Source organism: Bufo gargarizans, chromosome 6 (genome assembly GCF_014858855.1).
Source record: "Bufo gargarizans isolate SCDJY-AF-19 chromosome 6, ASM1485885v1, whole genome shotgun sequence".
Classification (NCBI taxonomy): domain Eukaryota; kingdom Metazoa; phylum Chordata; class Amphibia; order Anura; family Bufonidae; genus Bufo; species Bufo gargarizans.
In genome coordinates, this window is record NC_058085.1 from 261787390 (window position 1) to 261811249 (window position 23860).

The window sequence follows — 23860 nt, forward strand, 5'->3', positions numbered from 1 at the left end:
AGGGAAAAGGGGGTTTGTCATTACGTAAAATCTTTCTTATGAACTATAAAGGGCTCAATTATGCAGAAATCTTTGGTATAATATTATAGTCTAGTTGAAACCTGTTTTTGGGGGCCTAGATCTTGGAATGGTTCTAGATATTGGTGGATGTCCATGGGTAAAGATTTGATATTTTGGAGGCATGTTTAGGTTTTAATGACATATGTGATTTGACTGTTGCTTACGTCACTAGTCTCCTATGGAGATGCAAGCTTGATAATAGGTAATTAAGCAAAAACATTTTTGTAGAACTAGTTTAATTGGCACCAACAAAGTCTAAAAGTGCCCATACATCTTCAGTAGCTGTCAGTCACATGCATTTTCAGCCGACCGCTACTGTAAGTCTCCCAACTCCCCCATACACATACACACTCTGCTCAGGCTTGCATGTATGTGTTTTCAGTGGAGAGAGAGGAGAAAGCAGACGCCAGATACTTCTCTCCCCTGACATAATCTTTTTGACACTTCCCATACCCATTAGATGATCAGCTGGTCCCACCGAAAGTGGCTTTTTTGTTCAACAATAACCTAATTTGTATGGGGGACATAAGTTCCCCTAAAAAGGTCTTGTGAAGGCAATCCCTGTACAAACAGTAGGCTGGAGTAAGCCATTCCTGACCATGTAGTATTGCAAACTTGTTGATCATTCAAATACCAGGATGAAAACCACTCTGACTCTTCTTTCGGGCATATGGGGGTGCTCCTAAGTGGATGCAATCCTTCAGTCATATCCATATAACCTAACAGAGAAATGGAATCGGTTTACTTTTTTTTTTTTTTTTTTTTAATATGTTGTAATGGAAATTTGCAGTAGCATTAAACACGTGATGTAGTTTTGAACTAGTGGTAAAGGAAGCCTGGATTGACTTTGTATCTTGTTCTATCTACAGGTTATTTACAAGATGGAGAAGAGGATTTGAAGGATGACAGTGTCAAGGATGATGAGGAGGAGGATAATGACAGTAACTCCACTGCTCCACTCCAGGACAGTGCTTACTCGCCCACAGATGAGGAACAAGAGGTAGTTGGAGACCTCAAGCGGAGTCTCAGTTTCCAGAATTCCCCAGGAAGCCTCATATGCAATCAAGATGGGGAAAGTGAGTCCTTGTTGAGTGATGTCAGTGATCAGGTGACAGATGTAAAAAGCGTATCTTCTAAGGATGCTCAGGACCAAAAAACAGACCCGCTCCCCCGGCTCCAGCCAGAGGCGCACGACTGTCCGGATAAAATGAAGACTGCCTATACCAACATCTTGTCTGATTCTTACTGGACAAATTTAGGACTAAGTCTTAAGGTGCCTCCTACTGATCGGAAGCCTTGTGAAAGTCGTAATGGAACTAGTAAAGGGGAATTTGATTGGCATCAAGATGCTCTGTCCAAAAGTTTACAGCAAAACTTACCCTCAAAATCCGTTTCAAAACCAAACCTCTTCAGTTCTGTTCAGTTGTACCGTCAAAATTCCAAAATGTATGGCACAGTTTTCACAGGAGCCAGCAGGTTCCGTTGCAGGCAGTGCAGTGGCGCCTACGACACCTTGGTGGAGCTAACTGTACATATGAATGAGACAGGCCATTATCAAGATGATAACCACAAGAAAGACAAGCACAGACCTACAAATTATTCCAGGCCCCGAAAAAGGGCATTTCATGATATGGACAAGGAAGATGCCCAGAAAGTTTTAAAGTGCATGTTTTGTGGAGACTCGTTTGATTCTCTCCAAGATCTAAGTGTCCACATGATAAAAACAAAGCATTACCAAAAAGTGCCTTTGAAGGAACCTATCCCAAGCATCTCATCCAAAATGGTTTCCTCTGCAAAAAAACGTGTATTTGAAGTGACTCGACCATGCTCCCCAGATTCAACCACCGGTTCCTTTGTGGATCACTGTTCCACACAGAAGAACTCAAACTCACAACTGTCTTCTAACAATCGGTATGGCTATCAGAATGGTGCTAGCTATACTTGGCAGTTTGAAGCTTGTAAATCTCAAATTCTAAAGTGCATGGAATGTGGCAGTTCACACGACACCTTGCAGCAACTCACGACGCACATGATGGTCACTGGACATTTCTTAAAAGTTACAAATTCAGCCTCAAAGAAAGGCAAGCAGTTGGTCTTAGACCCTCTTGCAGTTGAAAAGATGCAGTCACTTTCAGACTCACCCTCAAGTGACAGCCAGTCAAAGCCATCAGCAAGTTCTCCATCTGGAGGATCAACCTCTGAAATCCTGACAAGTAAAGAATGTAAAATGGATGTGTCAGAAGATAGTAGCAAGGAAGAAAAAATGGATACCAATGATGAACATGAAGATGTTCTAGAAAAGCCTTTAGATCCAACACTCAAGTACCAGTATCTAAGGGAAGAGGACTTGGAAGATGGCTCAAAAGAAGGTGGAGATATCTTGAAATCTTTGGAGAACACTGTAACCTCTGCTATTAACAAAGCCCAAAATGGAACACCAAGCTGGAGTGCCTACCCCAGCATTCATGCTGCATACCAACTTTCAGATGTCATAAAACCTTCAGTTTCTCTTAGTTCTCAAGTAATGCAGATGAGACCAACCTTCTCAAATAAATTTAGGCCAATTGCTCCCAAATGCAAATCTACATCACTTTCCTCAAACAGCCCACTTGATCCTCAGTCTACACAAGTGAAGGAGGAGTGTGAGGACACAGAGTCTGAAAGAGAATTATCAAAAGACATCATTAAGTCAGAGAGAACGCAAGCAGATAAAAGTGAGGATTCACCAAAAGCGGACATCTTGTCAGAGTCATCAAGTAAAGAACCGTGCTCCCCTAAACACGAAGAGAAAACTAAACAAAGCTGTGAAAACGATAAACCCAAACTGCTGGAACCCACCCAGTCACCACTAGAACGAGAAGAATGTTCCTCACTACGAAGTTCAGCAAATCATTCCCCTGATATTCCATGTGTAAATCCTCTCAGTGCTCTACAGTCTGTGCTAAATAATCACTTGGGAAAAGCATCAGAATCAATAAGATCGGCTTCCAATTCAAGTTCCACAAGCTTAATTTCCATGTTTCAGAAGTCTGCAGCCAGTCGGGTAGAAAAACCAGCTGTATGTCGGACACCACCGCAACAACAACAACCTGCTGGCCATTATTTATTTGAAACCATCGATCAACCAATAGATCTAACTAAATCTAAAAATAAGAAAGTGGAGTCCTCCAAAGCTCAGTCATGTACATCTCCACCTCAGAAGCATGCTCTGTCTGACATAGCTGATATGGTCAAGATTCTTCCTAAAGCTACCACTCCAAAGCATGTTGCTTCTTCTAGAATGGCCTCTATGAAACTAGAGATGGATTCCCGACGCTTTGAAGAAGTCTCAACAGAAGTTTCATCTTTACATAAAAGGAAGGGAAGACAATCCAACTGGAATCCTCAGCATCTCCTCATTTTACAAGCTCAGTTTGCATCAAGTCTCTTCCTAACATCAGAGGGGAAATATTTGTTATCAGACCTTGGGCCTCAAGAACGCATGCAGATTTCTAAGTTTACTGGACTTTCCATGACAACCATCAGCCACTGGTTGGCCAATGTAAAATATCAGCTTCGGAAGACTGGTGGAACAAAATTTCTGAAAAATATGGACAAAGGACACCCTGTGTTTTATTGCAGTGACTGTGCATCTCAGTTTCGAACCCCCTCCAGCTACATAACCCACCTAGAAACCCATCTTGGGTTTCAAATGAAAGATATGAACAGACTGGCAGTGGAACAGCAAACCAAGGTAGAGAAGGAAATATCGAGGGTAGCTGTACAGAGGTCACCTCAGCCGGTGGCTGCAGAAGAAGACACAGACTCTAAGTTTAAGTGTAAATTGTGTTGTCGGACATTTGCTAGCAAGCATGCAGTTAAGCTGCACCTAAGCAAAACACACAGCAAGTCCCCAGAACATCATTCACAGTTTGTTACTGAAGTGGATGAGGAATAATTTGTTAATTCTTCATTTGTTTTTACCAGACTGTACATTTTACAGCCCCACAGAACGGTGCATTTCATAGAAGTAGTGAACCTATGAAGAGGTCAGGATCTGTCAATGTATATACTGGTCTGCTCTGTACCATTGTTGAGTAGGTCATCTCCCATCACATTTCCCAGGAAGCTGCTGCTATATTGTCCTCTTTGGGACTGCATCACTCCTAATTTAGCTGCAAACAGACGCGTTGTCCATAGATTACAAGAAACCAAAATGCTTCATCCCGGCAGATTATATTCTTTATAACTCATAGTAAATTAAAGGGGAAGTATCACTGATGGTCATATGGATACCTAATACCACAAGAATGCTCATCACTGGGTTGTTTAGTCTCCATTTCTTTTTCAAATATGATCACATTGACCCAGCATTTTCATTGTCACTTTAGATGCTTCTTCGGGGTTATGTTGGAAGATAGGGAAATATATATTTATTATTGAAGTTAAAGTGGGATTATATGGATTTTAAAAAGGGTTCTAGAGGTTTGTGCTCTGACTTCGCAAATTACCTTTTGTCAAAATTAGATTCCTTTGCGGATCATGACCCAAGGTAGTCCTGGGATTGCTTACACATGCAAAGCCACATAGCAGAAGATTTGGAAGTGGTGTGTAAACTAAAATGTGCATGAATTCAGCAGGTCCATAAAGGGTAACTTTTATTGCCATGCTCCCTAAAGAGTATTTTCACCTCTGATCACTATTTAGCATATAGAACCCATCTATATAGACTGGGAGTCACCCTATAAATACTTTACATAACTCATACTGCTCCTGAGTAACAGTCTGTATTGTCATTCAGAGCTGTGCTCAATATTATGCAGCTTTACATCTGAAGTCTATTAGCACCCCCTGCATGTTATATTGTCCGTACAGCTGTTAGAGGGCATCTGTCTACAAGCTTGCCCATTTCCAGCATCAGCCAGCAGAATTGTGAGTGCAGCTCTGGAGTCAGTGAAATGGCAGTGCCATTCCTTCATTGATCAGCTTTAAAGAATACCTGACAGAACTGCGATTTTGGGGGATGAAATCTAGAACCCCCTGCTTGTTATGGGTGATCCCCACCCGTTCTTCAAGTAGGAGGATGCTTTAGGAACAGCTCAAGTCTGAGTACCAATCAATGTTCAGGTTATAGATCCTCTATACCAGTATTCATGACCAACATTTGAACATGTTCTTCTTTGGCTGGTTGCTAGTCTGGAGAGCAGTTTACCACTGCAGTCTATGAAGGGCACGGCTGAGCCAGGACTCGACAAGACACCGTCTGTCAGCACCTCATACTGTTGGTGCCCCAGCTCTTTATCCTGACCTGAGGGCCATCTCACAGGGATGGATGCGCAATGCACTTTACATTGTATGTCCATCCTAAATATGGCCATACACAAGTCTAAAGTCGGAGCAAATGGCCGATTTCAACCCACTATCGTTTAACCTCCTTAGCGGTAATCCCGAGTATGGCTCGAAGTCACATTAGACTGCAAGCAGCGGTAACCCCGAGCCACACTCTGAACCACCGTGAGTTAATTTGAGCGGCGCAGGGATGGATGCTGACAGGACACAGCGTGCTATTCGCATTTCCGGAGCGCGGCACGAACTTCCGGCCGCAGCTCCGGAAGTTTGTACCGCTCCGGGTACAAAATAAAATATTGTACTGCTAGGGAGGTTAAACAAAAACGAGGGCAAATTATCGTTCACAATGGCAGATGGAAAAATTTGATCGGCCACGCTGAAAAATGTTGGCTGTTGTCAGAAACTGCATGACCAGGGGTGCGTTTATAAAATAAATAAATAAAACGCGTCCTAGTCAGCCATTTTAGTCTGGCATGTTGCTGGTGGGATGATTCGTGCGAACAATCCCATTGATGACTAATTGACTGCAGTGCGGCTGGTCAGCTAAAGGCAATAGGGACCAGGCTATATGCATTAGAAGGGCCCCACGTGGTAACTGCACCAGTCCGATCATCCTCCTTTGTGACAGACATGGATGTGAGGTTTAAAGCATCGCAATAAATCGATTTATCTATTTGAGCATATTGATCATTTTCTACTTTTAGAACCAAATGTAAATGCAAAGCAATCCAGATCTAGCAAGGGCACAGTGGATCAGCCTAGCAAAGTGTGCTCAATTGTGGCCCTCATAGATCAGCAGTATGTCTCATAGGCCATAATGTATGTATACAGGAGATATATACAGGTGCCAGCTGTAGCTCCTCGGACAGGTCAGGGCTACACAACAACTTCAATCGGTGCAATATTAGTCACACAACAGATAAATCGGAAGTTAATGGGGAGTCAAGGCAGTTGCTCAACTTTCCCCTATTTTTCACCGATAAAGTGCGAGTCCACCAGGGATAATTGCACAGCACGATTCCGAATCACATCACCATGCAAAGCAACAACAAAAAAGGTTTAGTCTCGTAGAAAAGAACTGGAGTTACCATTTTTGGCCACAAGGGGGAGTCTTTACTGGTAAAACTTGTTTATAGAAATTATGTTTTTTTTTTTTTTTTCTTACTTCAGATATGAGTGAGACCCCGCTGTCTCCCAATTAACACTTTATTCCATATTCTCTTAGTTTACGTTCATTGCTCGGTTGAGGACTGCAATGGGTCAAAGCCAATGCTCTTACTGTATATATTGTCATTTTGCAGAGGGGGAGAAGCACAAACAAGCCGGGAGTTGGGCGATTATTTGCCTCATTTATGAAGCGTCCGCTCGGAGCCGTTCTGGTTTTGTATGGGACTGATTTGCATCTATCACTGATTTGCATAATGTAACTTATATAAGATGTTCTATGATACGTTGTTTAAGGCAAACACTTAATCTTAAGTTTGTAATATATAAAGCTGTAACGATTCATATTTAAGCAGGTTATAATGATTAAAAAAATGAATATTACTGTTCAGCTAATTAAACCGTTATTTTTTAATGATTGATGACTGACGTCTGTTTCTTCCTGGGTGAAAGTACTCGCATTGAATCTCACAACATTGCAGGTGGTCACAGCGCAAGGCTTAAAGGGGTTGTCCAGACTTTTAATATTGATGATCTATCCTCTTGGTGGGGGTCCGACACCCAGCACCCCTGCCGATCATCTGTATGAGGAGAAGCCGTCTCCTGGGTCTCTTCCTGCTCGCTGCTGCTATGTCTATGGAAAGCCGGATACAGCGCGTGCATTCTCTTCTTACAGCTGTTCGGCGGGGTTGCCACTTGTCAGACTCCCGCAGATCTGATATTGACAACCTATCCTGAGAATAGGTCATCAATATTAAAAGCCTGGAAAACCCCTTTAAGTGCCCTTTACACTGCCCGATGTTCAGGCAGATTACCGCTAACAGGCATTTGTACGATTGCTTGTTAAAGGGACACTGTCACCTGGTTTACATTAAAGTATACTAGTATTACTTCCCTGCAGGGGCGTCGTTAGGTCAAAACATTCAGGGCTGGAGCCCCGGATGGTTTGTCCAGTGCCCCGAATGTTTACGCTGGTGGAATTTTTTCATATATTCCTAGCCGTCTGGGCAATCCCAAAGATAATCCCCCGACCCCACCCTTGTACTTGGTCAACTTGTGTACGTAGGGTCTCGCAGGATCACGCGCCGCAGAACTGAATTGCGGACCGAAGTGACTGAAGTTCTGAACTCATGCCCGTGCAGCCTGCAAGTAGCGGAACAAGTACAAAGGGGGTGATGGGTTTCAACTTCTGTGATTAGTTTATAGTTGGGGGGTTTGCTTAATTTTAAATTAGGCTAACCATAGGTTAGGATGATCTGTGGGGTTGCCCAGACAGCTAGGCCCTTCACTGTAGTTATTAACCCCTTTCAACAGTCCCCCATTCACTGAAGGGGGAACTGCTGAAAGGGGTTAATAACTACTGTGAAGGCCCGGCACTCCCCCGGTGGCGATGAGGTCGTGGCTTCATGGGGTGGGGGCGTGGCTTCACGTGGGCTCGTGCCCCAGATGCCTTTAGACCCTAGCAACGACCCTGCTGCCCTGTGTCTTGTAATTTGTCTAAAAATACACTTTTATTAATATGCTAATTACTTCAATAAGGAACTCAAGGGGCTGTCCCTCCGGCCGTTGGAGCCCAGCCGCGCCCATTATCTTGGAGTCTAGCACCGCCCCACTGTTAATTTATTCATTGCTAATCGCCAACGTAATGTGTTTTTTTTGCGCCCAGAATCTCGCGCAAAGATGCCAGGACACCGCACGGGCGTTGACATGAGTATCCACGGCGCATGCACAAGATTTCGGGCGCAACAAACACATTACGTTGGCGAGGGCTGGAGGGACAGCCCCTTGGGGTCCTTATTGAGGTAATTAGCATATTAATAAAAGCGATTTTATAGACCAATTACAAGACACAGAGCAGTAATACTAGTATATTGTAATATAAATCGTGGAGACTGATGGGGTCATGTTAACAGCTCAGTAAGTGAAATCCAAGTGACAGCGTCCCTTTAACGAAAATTTGCCAGTATAATAAGCAAAATGCTTGTTCATCGGGTAATAGAATCATTCATGCAGTCACCTAAGGCTACTTTCACATCTGTGTTTTTACCTGGATCCGTCATGGATCAATAAAAACGCTCCCGTCATGATAATACAACCCTCTGTATCCCTTATGAACGGATCCGGTTGTATTATCTCTAAAATACCCATGACGGATCCGTCTCTAAAACCATTGTAAATTAATGGGGGACAGATCCATTTTCTTTTGTCAGAGAAAACAGATCCGTCTCCATTGACTTAGGCCTCATGCACACAACCGTTTTTCGGGTCCGCATCCGAGCCACAGTTTTGTTTGTTTTTTTGCGACTCGGGTGCGGACCCATTCACTTTAATGGGGCCGCAAAAGATGCGGACAGAACTCCGTGTGCTGTCCGAATCCGTTGCTCTGTTCCGAGGCCCCGCAAAAAATATATAGCATGTCCTATTCTTGTCCGTTTTTCATACAAGAATAGGCATGTCTACAATGGGCTGCCCGTTCCGTTCTGCAAATTGCGGAAGGCAAACGGGCGGCTTCCAGTTTTTCCGGATCCGCAGTTTGTGGTCCTCAAAAAAACTGCACGGTTGTGTGCATGAGGCCTTACATTGTGAATCATTACGCATCTGTCTTCCTCCACATCCCAGGATGCACTCAAAAATGCTACTTGCAGCGCTTTTCTGTGCATCATGGGAACACAATGAAACGGAGCGGAGTGCATTCTGGTGCACTGTGTTCCCTTCAGTTCAGTTTTGTCCCCATTGACTATGAATGAGGACAATATGGAAGCGTTTTCCCTGCTATTGAGATGCTATGACGGATCTCAATAGCGGAAAGGCAAAGTGCAGGTGTGAAAGTAGCCTAAATCAGTTGCTGGCAGCAGATCGTGCCCTCTAATCACGGTCTGCTGCCGGTAAACAATGATTCTGTATGGTGACAAGCCATGGCATACTGTGGAGGAGATCACTGCATGTAAATATAGCATCCTTCTCGACAATCACTTGGTACATCGGGCCATGTAAAAGGGGCATTTAGGCCAGGTACAGGGCCTGAGGTCCACATCCTGAGCTCTCACATCCATGCAATTATACTACATGTGATACGTTCTCTTCAATGGTGTACATGACTTGTACCATATTTATTACACGCTTTAGAACCTTTTTAAGCCATGGTCTTACATAGTCATGGTTTAGTGAGGACATGAATTAAGAGGCACCAAAATTTTAGCAAAGAAATGTCAGACAAGTGTCTTTAAAGATGCATACATTTATCAGCCACTGTGATTAATTTGGCACATCATTAAAATGATTAATCAAAGTTTTACTGTCTAAATGTTATACAGGATTAGATAATAATATATATTGCGCAGATATCGCTGTTATATCACTTCCCCAAATACCACCATTTATCAAAACTGCCTTATTCTAAAGTTATTAGCCTACCATTGTGCCCTATGGCAAATCTGTTTAAATAAGATGCTGTAGGTTCCGTCCTGCATTGGAGCCTTGTAATGTAAGAAGCATCATTGGTAAGAACAAGGGGCGTGGTTGGTGTCACATGATCTGCAGATGTCAGGACACATCTCACAGCCCTAAGGCATGATGGGACAGCAGTCGCATGACAAAACCAGGAAGTAAGATTCAAGCATGGGGGGGTAAGAAAAAACTGCAAACAAGGTAAAATTGAAAAGGAAACTATCCAATGAGGAATTGGAGATAAAGTAATTGATGAAAACACACGTTAGAGTGAGAAGTAGTTTATGGCACAACCCCTTTAATGTGTCCCTAAGTAAGGAATTCAACTTCAAATTTCTCCATATTTAGTCGAGTCCCATAGAAAGCCATGCATGGTCTATTGCAGCTGGAATGCAGCCATATGCATGAAGCTTTATTCCCACTAGAGGTTTTGGTGTTTCTCCTAAGGCAGGCAGGCAGTACTATCTGTGCCTATATAATTTACTAGAGGGAGGCAATACCATCTGCACCCACATCAGTTCCAGATGGAGCTCGAAAGGCAGTACTCTCTCTGTACCTACAGTATATCATTGACAAAGGGAGACTAGGAGGTAGTACTAGCTGTACCTACATCATTTACTAGGAGACATAGGAAGGCTGTACCATCCTACCCTTCGTTGTTTATAGATGAAGACTGAAAGGCAGTACCACGTGTTCCTATATCATTGACAGATTGAGACCATGAGGCAGTACTAGCTGTTCTTACAGGATATCTGCCTGTACATAATTTGCAGAAAGGCAGTGTTATCTGTTACTGCGTCATTTACACGGAGAGACAGGGAGGCAGTACTGTCGGCCTACATTTCCAGGAAGGCAGTACTATGTGTGACTACATTTACAGACTGGTACTATCTGTACCTACATTTGCAGACAGGCAGGCAGTACTATCCTCATCTAGATCATTTACAGGAACAGTCAGTAGTATACATGCTCATTTCAAGAGTGAGACACTGGAGCAGTGGTGCCCCATAACTATGTTGCTGTATGGCTTCTACATGAACATTGATGTATAGTGACATGTGAATAAGGCTACTTTCACACTTGTGGCAGACAGAACTGCTTGCCGGCAAAACGTATGCCCACCGATGGCATTTGTAAGACTGGTCAGGATCCTGATCAGGCTTAAAAAATGCCTGATCAGTCAGTCAGAAAAATACATTGAAATGCCGGATCCGTCTTTCCGGTGTCATCCAGCAAAACGGATTCTGCATTTATTTATTTTCACCAGCAAAACGGATCCGGCATTCCAGTATCCGGCACTAATACATTCCTATGGATCTGGCATTTAGGCAAGTCTTCAGTTTTTTTCACCGGAGATAAAACTAGCATGCTGCAGTTTTCTCTTTTGCCTGATCAGTCAAAAAGACTGAACTAAAGACTGAACTGAAGACATCCTGATGCATCCTGAACGGATTGCCCTCCATTCAGAATGCATGGGGATATACCTGATCAGTTCTTTTCCGGCACTGAGCCCTTTTGACGGAACTCAGTGCCGGAAAAGAAAAACGCTAGTGTAAAAGTACCCTTACTGGCTGGTGAGAGAACTGAACATCATGCCATTGGTAGATTTTGGCCAAAACTGGTCTAGTACATTACACTGCGGAATCATCATAGTTTAGAAAACGAAATCTTAAAGTATAACTGTCATCATTTTTTTTTTTTTTTTTTTTTTGGAGTATTGGATTGTGGCGATTAATATCACCTCGGTGGCCCTATTTCAACTTTTCACTGTGTATTCAATTACCCCTTAATTCCACAGTTTTGTTCCCTGTACTGCCTATGCAGAGCGGAAGCAGCGCAGGGAAGGGAGATCTGCCATCTGCTCAGTGTATAAATGAAAGCAACATGTGGTAAGAGGACCCCTTTCTGCTGCAGGAGATTAACCCTTTAGGGTGGAGGGCTCTGGTTACTGACACTTTTGGGGGGCTATTGTTACTGGCTAGTGAGGGCAGGCGGGATTAGCCTCAGGGTGAGGGCAGTGGCGGCCATCTTAACTGAATAGTGAAATTGCAGTTTTATGCAGACTGGTTGCTAAGGGCTGAATCTTATTAAATATGGGGTAAGTCAGTCTAATAGTAACTGATTCTGGAATATCATGTTATTAGTAACTACATATATGAAAATTGAAATTAGGGTCAAAGTGTGACAGTTATCCTTTAAATTGCAGGTCTCCTGGAGGTTAATTAATGCAAGGGGTCTCACTTTATGGAACCCTGTGAAGCCATAAAGTGAGGGTTGTCTCGGTCTCATTTATGCAGGAGAAGAGTTCTTTCATCCAGGAGTCCATACAGGACTCAGAATGGGAAGACTCCATGTGGGAACATCTGGCTGCTTGCTTGGCTTCTGCACCTAAGTGTTTATGTTGGACCATTGTGTTGCTATTGGCCTAAAGATCCAGAAATGATGAAAACCAGAACCATGTAATGCATCGGCCAAAGTCATGACATCCCTCTTCCTAGTTACATCAGTTACCTGCCCCCCTTATAATTTCATTTTTTACTGGTTGCATTTGTTGTACATACAGCAGCTATGTCATATCCTCCCCAGTGCCCTGTAAAGCAGTCAATTTGACTCAGTACATGGCAGGCGTTGAAAGTAACCAGCGAGTAGCAGACCATGGTGTCTGATGCCAAACCACACACTGTTCAAACGGTGCCAAGGTAAGTGCTGGAGTGAGGAGTACCAACTTCATCCTTCATCTTGCAAGTTCTGTAACACTTATACTACACATCCTTACAGCATTGTTTAGGTTTGTGACTGCAGCTTTAGTCGTGACTGGAGCATAATACGAAACAGCTCATCCTTGTTTCAACAAGGATGATGTAGATGATCCCCTTTTGAGATTGGAGGGTTCCCATTGCCGACTCCCTAGGACTTAAAGGGGTTACCCGAGACTAACAAATGCTCCCCCATAAGCTGGGCTCCTCACACTGAATCTACTTTCCTGGCTCCCTGCACCGCTCCTGGTCCCCGCACCGCCGGCTGCTTCTCCCCGTGCACGGATGAAAACATCAGCCTCCCTAGCGTCACCTGCTATGCTAGGGAGCCTCGTCCCTGTCCCCGCCTGCTCCTCACCCAACACTGCATGTTTTTATCTGCGCATGGGGAGAAGCAGCTGCGGTGGCACGGGGAGCCAGGTAAGTAGATTCAGTGTGAGGGGCCCTGCGTATGGGGGGAGCATTTGTTAGTCTCGGATAATCCCTTTAATGGTTATCACTGGGGAACAGCTCGAAGTGTTCACTTTTTCTGAACTCAGGGGTATCTATGTAATCCAGTGTCCTCAAACCGGTGGCTCTCCAGCTGTTGCAAAATTGAAACTCCTATCATGCCTAATAATCACCCCCATGCGCTATCCATACTCATACCCAGAACCTTTTGTTAAAGATCCAGCACTCCCATTATCTTACCTTAATACCTATCATACGACGCTGTGTGTTCATTGTTATAGAATTCCCTAAAGCTCCTAAACCAATTCTAATATTCACTATGGCAGACCTTCTTCTGTTCATAAAATTGTCACGGCTCCACCCCCTTTAAAGGGCATCTATCAGCAGATTCGTACCTATAAAACTGACTGACCTCTTGTATGTGCGCTTGGCAGCTGAAGGCATCTGTGTTGGCCCCATGTTCATATGTGCCCGCATTGCTGAGAAAAATTAAGTTTTGATATATGCAAATGACCCTCTAGAATTTGCTTTTACACCTAGAGACTATGAAATCTCTGTAACTCCCTCTCCACTTTGATTTACAGGCCCAGGCATAATGGCGTTTTCAGTGCCTGGCCCTGTCAGAGTGCAGAGGACTAAGCAGTTGCAGAGAAAGTTGAGCTTCTAGGTGTAATGGCAACTCCTCCATTGCTCCTAGAGACTCATTTGCATATATTAAAGTATCTTTTTTTTCCAGCAATGCGGGCACATATGAACATGGGACCAACACAGATGCTTTCAACTGCCATGTCCACATGTAACGGGTCAGCCAATTGCATAGGTATAAATCTGCTGACAGATGCCCTTTAAGAACCTGCTGTGCTCCTTGTGAGTTTCCTGGCTATAGTGAGGCATTTGTGGTGTTCTACGTTTCCTAATCTTTGAATAAGACCCTCTCCTTTTTTAAATCTGACATCCATACAGTCCCTGTTGGCAGGTACTCTATGTCATAGGAGTAGGCAAGTTGTCATGGTGCCTGAAGGGCCCCCTGGTGCATAACCTAGTACTATGAACATTACATCTAGGTGACATTGATAGACATTTTGGGCCTAGAAGCTTTAAGCTCTGCCTGTGCTCAGTACTGTCCCCTATAGGATATGGTGTCTATATGACGACTCTCTCAGTCCTCATCTCGATGGAACATTTTCCTCTTTTTTTTTTTTTTTTGTAGATTTGCTGGTAGAATCGTTAGTTTCTGCAGCGACCCCCTCCCCCACCATCTCCCTCTGATCTGTATTTTTAATAGACAATTTTGTTTTTTTTCCCTCTCACGCTAGAAACAATATCTGACATTTCACGGTAAATGGAAGAGGAGAGCGCGAGCGGCTGAAGGGAACGACTCTAATGCAGTGACACGGCCGTGCCCCTCCATTGTTGGAAATGAGCGGAGAATCATCATTGTTCATCAGAAGGCTCCTAATGTAGTTAAGGCATTCAGCTATAATTTCTGCGCGCATTTATAATTACTGTCAGGCGGCACACCTCGCTGAGCAGATTAAAGCTATAAATTATTGAGCTCCAGTTTAAGATGAGGAATTTGATTTGTCTGGCAGCCACTATTTGTTAGGAATCCTGACACTTCACATAAAAATGACTCAACTTGATAAAGAACAAAAGCTATTTTAGCAATGCAGCAATTTTCAATCTGTCGCCACACCATGGCTGCGGCCGGGCCCTGGGCGATATGTTATTTGATATAGCGAGCCCAGGGCCCGAGGTGGAGGGACAGCTTTTCTGCCTTTGACTGTGGGTGGAGCGAGAGGAATAAAAGCCCCGCATATGCAAAAATCGTCACCATTTCTTGCCGAGAATGAGAAGCATCCTGTGTGACACATGGAAGAGATCGTAATAAAAAAATGGAAGCGAAACTGGGTGAATGATTCATTGTACTGTTGTCATTGCTTGGAAAATAGATTCACTTGATGAGCAGCTTTCTTACAGATGCCACATTCTGAAAATATCCATCTACAGCCGAAGGTGAAATAGACCCCTCCATCAGCATTCGGTTACAAAGGCGGAGCAGCAAGTGAAACTGGAATTTTGATATGTGGTGATTTTTGCAGGAGTGAATGTTAAACCCCTACTCATCTAACACAGATAACCACGCCAGTACAATATTGTGGCAGATAATTTTGGCACTACTGACTCTATTTACATCTCCAGATACCACAGTTGGGTAAACCCAAATGATTGCAACACCTCACATGATAGGCTTGCCTGCCCTGACCCTCCCATAGACTAGGAGCCGGTGGGGCCTAGGCACCTCCACCCCATGGGTCCACCCTGACTACACTTATAATTAAACAAGTTCCAGCTCACCATACATATTCGGGGCAAGGAGTGTTATGATTAAGAACATTGCGTTTGAAACATGTTCACCTGCGGTGGAGGGTGGTGAAGTCATATACTTTTAACCGGAATTGAAATAATTTGAATCGAATAATCATTTTTTCAGATGCTGGAGACTCCAGAATTGTTTAATTCCACCCTGACTAGTCTTCATGGTTGCCTGAGTATATCGGAATGGGGATCCACGACAAAATCCTGCACAGATGCCAAACCGTGCCAGTTTTGCCCATAGTGACCAACACTAAGTGTGAGAAGTGCCACAATCCAGCCTTAAAACAAAACTTTTACAATAAGGGCTGGGCAGGTGGATCTTGCTTTTCCCTGTAATGTAGAAACAGAATAAGCCTACTGTCCATCATCTGCCAAGCCTTAAAATCACACACACACACACACACACACACACACACACACACACACACACATACATACATACATACATACACACACACACACACACACTAGCCCACCCCTAATCACCCAGTTATCTACACCCATCTTCCATCCCAAGAACAGCCATGTGGCCGTCTCCATTTTGCACAAAGGAACCCCTGTATCAGCTTGTCTCGGTCTCCCCACCACTTCCCCTTTCTTCATGGGGGGCACATAGCCCCATAGTTCCTTATACTTTACCCGTTTGTCACTATTTAATACATCCAATGCGTCTAAAATGAAAAAAGATATGGCCTAGAAATGATCTTGGTTATAGCTATGTGTATAGCTTTGTGCACACAGCTCCTATGCAGGGCTATGTGTATCCAAGGGTACAAACATAAAAATAAAGCCTACAGCTACAGATTCTGCTTTTCCCAGCGTATGTTTAATTGTATATAAGCCCATGGTTCTCTGAATGTCCACAAGTTAAAAAGGCTTCACTGTAACACACATTCATAGCCCCTTACACCAAACCATGCAGTGTCATTTATATCATAGCAATTCTGTTACGGGGTAGAAAAAAAATTCAAACACTTCATAATTTTCACAATTTTTTCTCTCGGTCTGCTAATCTCACTGTTGCAGTCATGGAAATATTGTGCTTTCGCTGAGGACTGTGCATGAACTTCCTGTCATGTGACCACCACTCCATGAATGCATTCATAACAGTGGAGGTCACGTGGAAGTCAGTAAGTCTGTTGATGTAACCAAGGAAACCCCAGAGCCAGCACAATATTTTCATGGCTGTAGCAAAGTGGAGATCACAAGATGAAGGGGAAAATATGAAACATGGTGGATATAACAATGTCATTATTTGTAAATCGTTAAAGCGGTTATTCAAGAATTTGGAAGAAAATAGGAGAAGCAGTGAATTAGGGATGAGCGAATTGACTTCGAAAGAAACATCCGAAGTCGATTCAAATAAAACATTGTTCCAATACTGTACGGAGCAGGAGCTCCGTACAGTATTAGAATGTATTGGCTCAGATAAGCCGAAGTTATTGCTTCGCGAAGTCTTGCGAGACTTCGCATAATAACTTCATAAATTAATTTGTACTGTAAAAAAACATTTCCCGAACTCTGGTTTGGTTCCAGTGTGTCCAGTATCAGACTGGCAGTTTCTCACATACAATTCAGCCTCCATTTAGTGTCAGACTGGCCCATCAGAGGACCAAAGGCTCTGATCCCATAGTAGGCACAAAGGTCCAGGAACAAAATAGTTTTGAAAAAATTCATACTAAGCTCTATTTCTTTGAATCAAAACCTATTATTAGACTGTATTGATGATATAAGGATTGGGCCCTGAGTATAATTTCCTTTGGTGGGGCCAAGCAACCCCAGTTTGACCCTGCTCCTGACACTGTAAAGTATGATTCAAGAAGCCCATCCCAAGCATGTCACATCAGATCACTATTGTCCAGTCACACAATGACTATACCACACATTGCTCTTCTGTCCTCCAAGCTCTTATGGATACATTGTAGCAGACTGCAGTTATGTGATCAGAAGGGATTCGCAACCTCAGAGTGTTTACATTCACAGACAACAATCAGAGATTGAAATGCAAACGTACAGAACATTTCATTCTACAACAGATGAGCAGCTGGGAGTAAGTAATGTTATAGAATGACTTGGTCAGGTTATCCTGAAATGGATGAAGAATCTTGTGGGTAATCCATGGACGACAGATGAGGAAGTCAGATATATATACAGTATATCCTTCTTGGCAGGTAGACATGATTTAGCATCCCCTGATCTGGCTCAAATGAAGCAGCCTGACATCTTTGTGAACCCCATTATAAAGACAGCCTGATGTCAGGGCTGGGTCATCATAGGGGATCAATGTGAGGAGTCTTCAGCTTAAAGCCCTTGCATGGGGGTGGGAACTTGGCCGCAGTCAGTGAATTCTTCTGCAGAGACTGAACAGATAAAGTCACCCCAACAGGTCTGAAGACCTCTGCATGAACCCAAGTATTCCGGCAAACAACAGCTCAGGAATGATGGTAACACAATCCATCTTCCCAGTCTACACGTGGGGAGGGGTGGGGGTCAGATGGAATCCTCATGGATGAATTCTGATGTATTTCTGAGACCTGTGAATCACTGAGCTTGGTGGGTGCACTGGTTCAGAGGCAGTGTAAGATATAAACAATAGGCAGGGGGATTTTTGTTTCCAAAAACCTAATAGAAGCTGTCCCCCCAATCCAAAAGAAATGTTGTATCTGGTCTGTTTCTTGGGAATGGGGACTAATAATAATATTTATTTATATAGCGCCACCATATTCCTCAGCGCTTTACAAATTGAGAGTGCAAAACAAAAGACATCACAACGTAACTAGCTAATATACAACTGAAATACTAGGAGTAAAGCTTACAATCTATAAGGAATTAGGGGTGACACATAAGGTAGTTGATTGTGATATCTAGTAGTCAAGCCATTATTGTACTGAATCCAAAAGATAAGGAGATAATCCCACGGTGCAAAGAACCAGCCTTTGTTGTCAACAGGAACTAGGTTTATTAGTATAGCAGGTGATACAACGCGTTTCGGGGTAAAAACATCATCAGGTACAGAATGCTGATAGCTAAAAGGGTACTACACACATGTTTAAATACATTTAAAAAAACGCCAAAGGCACAATATTGAGTAAAGGGGGAGGTCTAAAAGCCTGCCCTTATGTCACTTCGGTTTAATAATATACAAATTGCATAAAAAGTACTATACAATGTTTCTGGTCCATAAACATTGGTTGTACAAGTGGGTGTATATAAAAACGTTGCTTAATCATTAGATAACATAATTTGTGCAGCGATGACTGGCTGGAGAAAGATGTCGGAAGCATCGCTGCACACAGTGCGATCACGCGATCTGGATAGCGGTCACGTGTTCGCTCAGTGTCCTGGCAACAGGACGCTAAAGGCAGAGCCTGGTTATAATGTATGCGCAGGCTGGAGGAAAGATTGCGTCGGCCACACAGGGGATGTAGCGATCCCAGGAACTGTGTGTAGGCTCCTCAGGCTGCTGGAATGTGCTGGATGGGGATGAAGGTGGCTAATATATGAGGATGAATTAAAATGTCAGTTAAAAAAGGGGCACTTGAGGATCAAGGTGCCTGCTACTGACAGAGGAGGGGATATTTAGGAAAGTTAGTATAAAAGGACGTGGCCCTCATAAAAGATGGATGATTTTAGCACAGGAGACTTATATAAATGGATACGCTAAATGTGAATAAATAATTGAATGGTAAAATACAATAGAAGGTACATACGTTGGATAAAAAAATCAATCAAAGAAGGCACATACTAGAAAAATTACATATGTATACATAAATAAAAACTGTAGGGGGAACTTAGAAAATCTAAAATACTTGATGTGGACATACATATAGTATTCAAATGAATTTACGCGAATAGCTCTACCTAAAGTATATGTGGGTACACATATAGTATGCAAATGAGTTTACACGAATAGTGCTACCTAAAGTATATATGTGTACACTGATTAAAAGTGCGAGACTCAAGTGCATCTGTGTCCATGCTTGTACTTTAACCAAGGGCAATTGGTGGATGCTCAAAGAGTCAGAACATAGGTCTAGAGATTGATCTCCAAAGCCTCATTCAGACCGCGTGGGTTCAAACAGTTCAGCTTATAGATCCAGAAGTACTAAAAGTAGTTGTGAAGTTAGTACTGTAATGTTTCCCAGAAACGTCCTTCATAGTGGTTACATTCCTTTCTTTTGGTAGACAGTCTTCTGTCGCAAGTGCGCCGGCTCTTTTGAAAGCTGCCTCTATTAGCCCAGGGGGAAGGCCTTCTGTAAAAACCTGGTACGGATTATTTCACTTTGGGCGATAAAATCACTATCTTCAGAGAAATTACTTCTAACGTGCTTAAATTGACTAAAGGAAATGTTTGTCTTCCACTTTTTGTAATTTTTTCGCTGGAAAAATCTAAATAGCTATTACAATCCACTTGTATTTTTCCGCTCACAATATTCAGTTCTAAGTCCAGATATTCGGCAGTAGAATCATTATGGGTTCCGGAGAGCGTTATACCCCAAATCGTCGATGTATCAACAGTACAATTACTATATTGTTGGTCCAGTACCCAGGGTTGTAAATGTAAGTATCCTCAAATGCCCCCAGGAAGAGATTAGCAAAACGGTGCGAAATGCGTACCCATAGCGGTACCTTTGATCTGCAGGTACAGTAAATCTTCAAACTTGAAGACATTATGGGTGAGGATAAAATGAATACATCTGAGGATGAAAGATCTCTGTTCCTCTGGCATGGAGATGTCACTGTCAAGAAAGCGCTTAGTGCAACTGATGCCTAAATCATGCTGAATATTTGAATAAAGAGCTGTTACGTCCAGAGTTAGCCATTGGTATGTGTCACGATACTGGTGCAACAGAACTGGAATCCGATGGCCAGGACTTGGGAGCAGAGTATATATAATACGGATGTAGCAGAACCCACGTTGTTGTGCTCTGCACAGATGAGGCAGAGTCTTTAGACGAGAACCGAGGTCAGGATAGCAGAAGTCAGGGCAGGCGGCAAGCTGGCAGGAAGGTAGACGAGCAGAAGGTCAGGGCAGGCGGCAAGCAGGTACAAAGGTCCAAGAACAGTCCAGGTCAGCAACAGGAGGTAGCAGGGAGAACCGCTAGGGCACAGAACACACGGAGGAGTGAGTTCCAGCAAGAGGATTGCGGACTAAAAGCCAAACACAATACTCCAGCAAAGACAGGAAGGTCTGGCCAGTTTAAAAAGGAACAGGAAGTGAGATGGCAACAAGGAAACACATAATCCACCATCTTGACTGAGGGCAAAGTAAACTATATCAGGGTGGTTTCTGACAGGAACAGGAAGTGAGATGGCAACCAGGAAACACATAATCCACCATCTTGACTGAGGGCAAAGTAAACTATATCAGGGTGGTTTCTGACATTACTCCCACCTCAACAGCGGCCTCTGGACGGGACCTGACTTGGTCTTCCAGGATGTGTTTGATGGAATTGTCTAATCATTCGAGGAGCATTGATGTTGTTTATTGGTTCCCAGGAATTTTCTTCACATCCGTACCCCTGCCATTTGATAAGGTACTGTAACTGATTTCTGAAAATCCTAGAGTCCAGAATCTCTTCTACCACGAACTGCTCCTGTCCATCTATTTCCAATGCTTCGGGAGGAGGAAGGGTACGTTCAGGAAACGGATTGGGCACTGCAGCCTTGAGTAATGACACGTGGAAGACAGGATGTATCCTCATGGATCGTGGGAGTTTAAGTCGAACGGCCACTGGGCTGATTATGCCCATGATTTTATAGTGTCCAATAAACTTCTGTCCCAGCTTTGGTGAAGGGACCTTAAGTTTTAAATTCCTCGTAGAAAGCCATACCATGTCGCCCACTCTAAACATTGGTGCTGGTCTACGGAATTTATCAGCGGCCCTCTTATAATTCTCCTGAGCACTCTCTAAAGTCTCTCTTAGTAGTAGCAAATTTTGTTGAAGCATGGAAAGTCTTTCCGCCACTGCTGGTATAGGCGAAGTAACAGGAAATTTGGGGAGAATGTTCGGATGGTACCCGAGATTTGCAAAGAAGGGGGTCTGTCTGGTTGATGCATTTTGGGAATTATTGTAAGAAAATTCAGCCACTGGAAGAAGGTCAACCCAGTCATCCTGTAAGTGACAGATATAACATCGAAGGTATTGTTCCAAAGTCTGGTTTGTGCGTTCGGTCTGTCCATTAGACTGAGGGTGAAAGGTGGTTGATAGATTGATATCGATTTCCAAATATGTGCAAAAACTGCGCCAAAACTTTGAAGTAAACTGTACTCCACGATCCGAGACAACTTCATCTGGCACCCCATGTAGACTAAACACATTTTGTATTATAAGGTCTGCAGTTTCTTTAGCAGATGGTAGGCCATTACATGCAATGAAGTGTGCAGCCTTAGTGAGACGGTCTACCACTACTAAGATTGTATTCTGTCCCTTGGATGTAGGTAGATCCACAATAAAGTCCATAGAAATGGAACCCCAAGGACGGGAGGGGACTGGCAAAGGCTGTAGTAAACCTACTGGGAGGGAGCGTGGAGTCTTGCATCTAGCACAGATATCACATGACAGGACATATTTTTTCACATCTTGTCGAGAATTAGGCCACCAAAAGAAACGAGATAAGAATTCCTGAGTCTTCTGCACACCACTGTGACCTGCGACCTTAGAGTCATGGAGTAGTCTTAGAACCTTAAGTCTTATAATCTCGGGTATATAGAACTGTTGTCCATGAGTCCATACCCTGTTTTGGTATATTAATTGCAGATCATCGGGAGGTTCCGCCAGGAGGGAGTCAGTGACATAGGCTTCTTTGATTTCTTCAAGTAGGTCCTTATTAAGGATTACCCCCACGAATCTAGACTCTGGAATCGTAGATACAGCATTGTTGGAAAAGATTCTGGATAAGGCATCTGCCTTGCCATTCTGAGAACCCGGCCTGTATGAAATCACGAAGTTGAATTGGTTTAAAAAAAAGAGTCCAGCGGGCCTGGCGAGGAGATAGACATTTTGCTGATCTAACAAACTCCAAGTTGCGATGGTCGGTAAGAACTATTATTGGCTGGGAGGCTCCTTGAAGGTGATGTCTCTATTATTTAAAGGCTGCTATAATAGCCAGTAGTTCTTTGTTTCCCACGTCGTAATTCTTCTCAGCCGGAGATAGACATTGGGAGAAGAAAGCGCAAGGGTGTAACAACCCTTTGTCTCCTGTTCTCTGTGATTAAAATGGCTCCTATAGCAGAATCTGAAGCATCTACTTCCACGATGAACGCCAGTTCCGGGTTGGGGTGAACCAATACAGGAGCTGTGGTGAACCTGGTCTTTAATAAACAAAAGGATTCTTGTGCTTCAGGTGACCAAACAAATTCCTTTTTCGTTTTCCTGGTTAGTTGTGTAATTGGGGAAATTTTTTTGATAAAGCGTCTGTAAAAATTGGCAAAGCCTATGAAGCGTTGGACCTCTTTCAAGTTACTGGGGACAGGCCAGTCCACTATTGCTCTAATTTTGTTGGGGTCCATGTGCAAGCCTTGGGGTGAAATTATGTAGCCGAGAAATTGGATTTCAGTTCGATGAAACTCACATTTTTCAAGTTTGATATATAATTTATTTTTCCTAAGACGTTCCAAAACGAGTCTTACATGTTGTTGATGTTCTTCTGTTGAGTTAGAGAAGATCAGAATGTCATCCAGATAGATGACTACAAATTGGTCCAGAAGATCCCTGAAAATGTCATTGGCCAGGTGTTGAAAGGTGGCTGGAGCGTTGCAAAGACCAAAAGGCATGACAAGGTATTGAAGTGTCCGTACTGTGATCTAAATGCTGTCTTCCATTCATCTCCCGATCTGATACGGACCAAGTTATAGGCGCCTCGTAGGTCCAACTTTGAGAAAATTTTGGCGTGACGTACTCTCTCCAATAACTCTGGGATTAGTGGTAGGGGGTAGCGATTCTTAATTGTGATTTTATTAAGTTCGCGGTAGTCAATACATGGTCTTAGAGACCCATCCTTCTTTTTCACAAAGAATATGGGAGCCCCTGCTGGTGAGGAGGAGGGACGGATAAACCCTTAAGCCAGATTCTCTTCTATATATTCATTGAGGGCCTTCAGTTCCGGACCTGCCAAGGGGTAGATATTCCCAAAGGGGATGGAAGCACCAAGGAGCAATTCTATGGGACAGTCATAGGGTCGATGTGGGGGAAGTTTGTCTGCCTTTTGTTTATCACCAACGTCCATAAAATCCTGATATATGAGGGGTAGTTCCATCACCTTATCGTTCTGGG

General features: G+C 43.4%; 1 protein-coding gene across 1 annotated transcript in view; it reads left to right on the top strand.

The window, feature by feature from the left end:
- TSHZ2 (teashirt zinc finger homeobox 2) overlaps window positions 1-6968 on the top strand; it is a 132359-nt gene extending 125391 nt beyond the window's left edge. The window contains exon 2 of the mRNA XM_044298174.1: window positions 930-6968. Coding sequence (XP_044154109.1) covers window positions 930-3997 — 3068 coding nt within the window. The 3' untranslated portion in view covers window positions 3998-6968. The remainder of the gene's footprint in view (window positions 1-929) is intronic.
- The last annotated feature ends 16892 nt before the right edge of the window (window positions 6969-23860 follow it).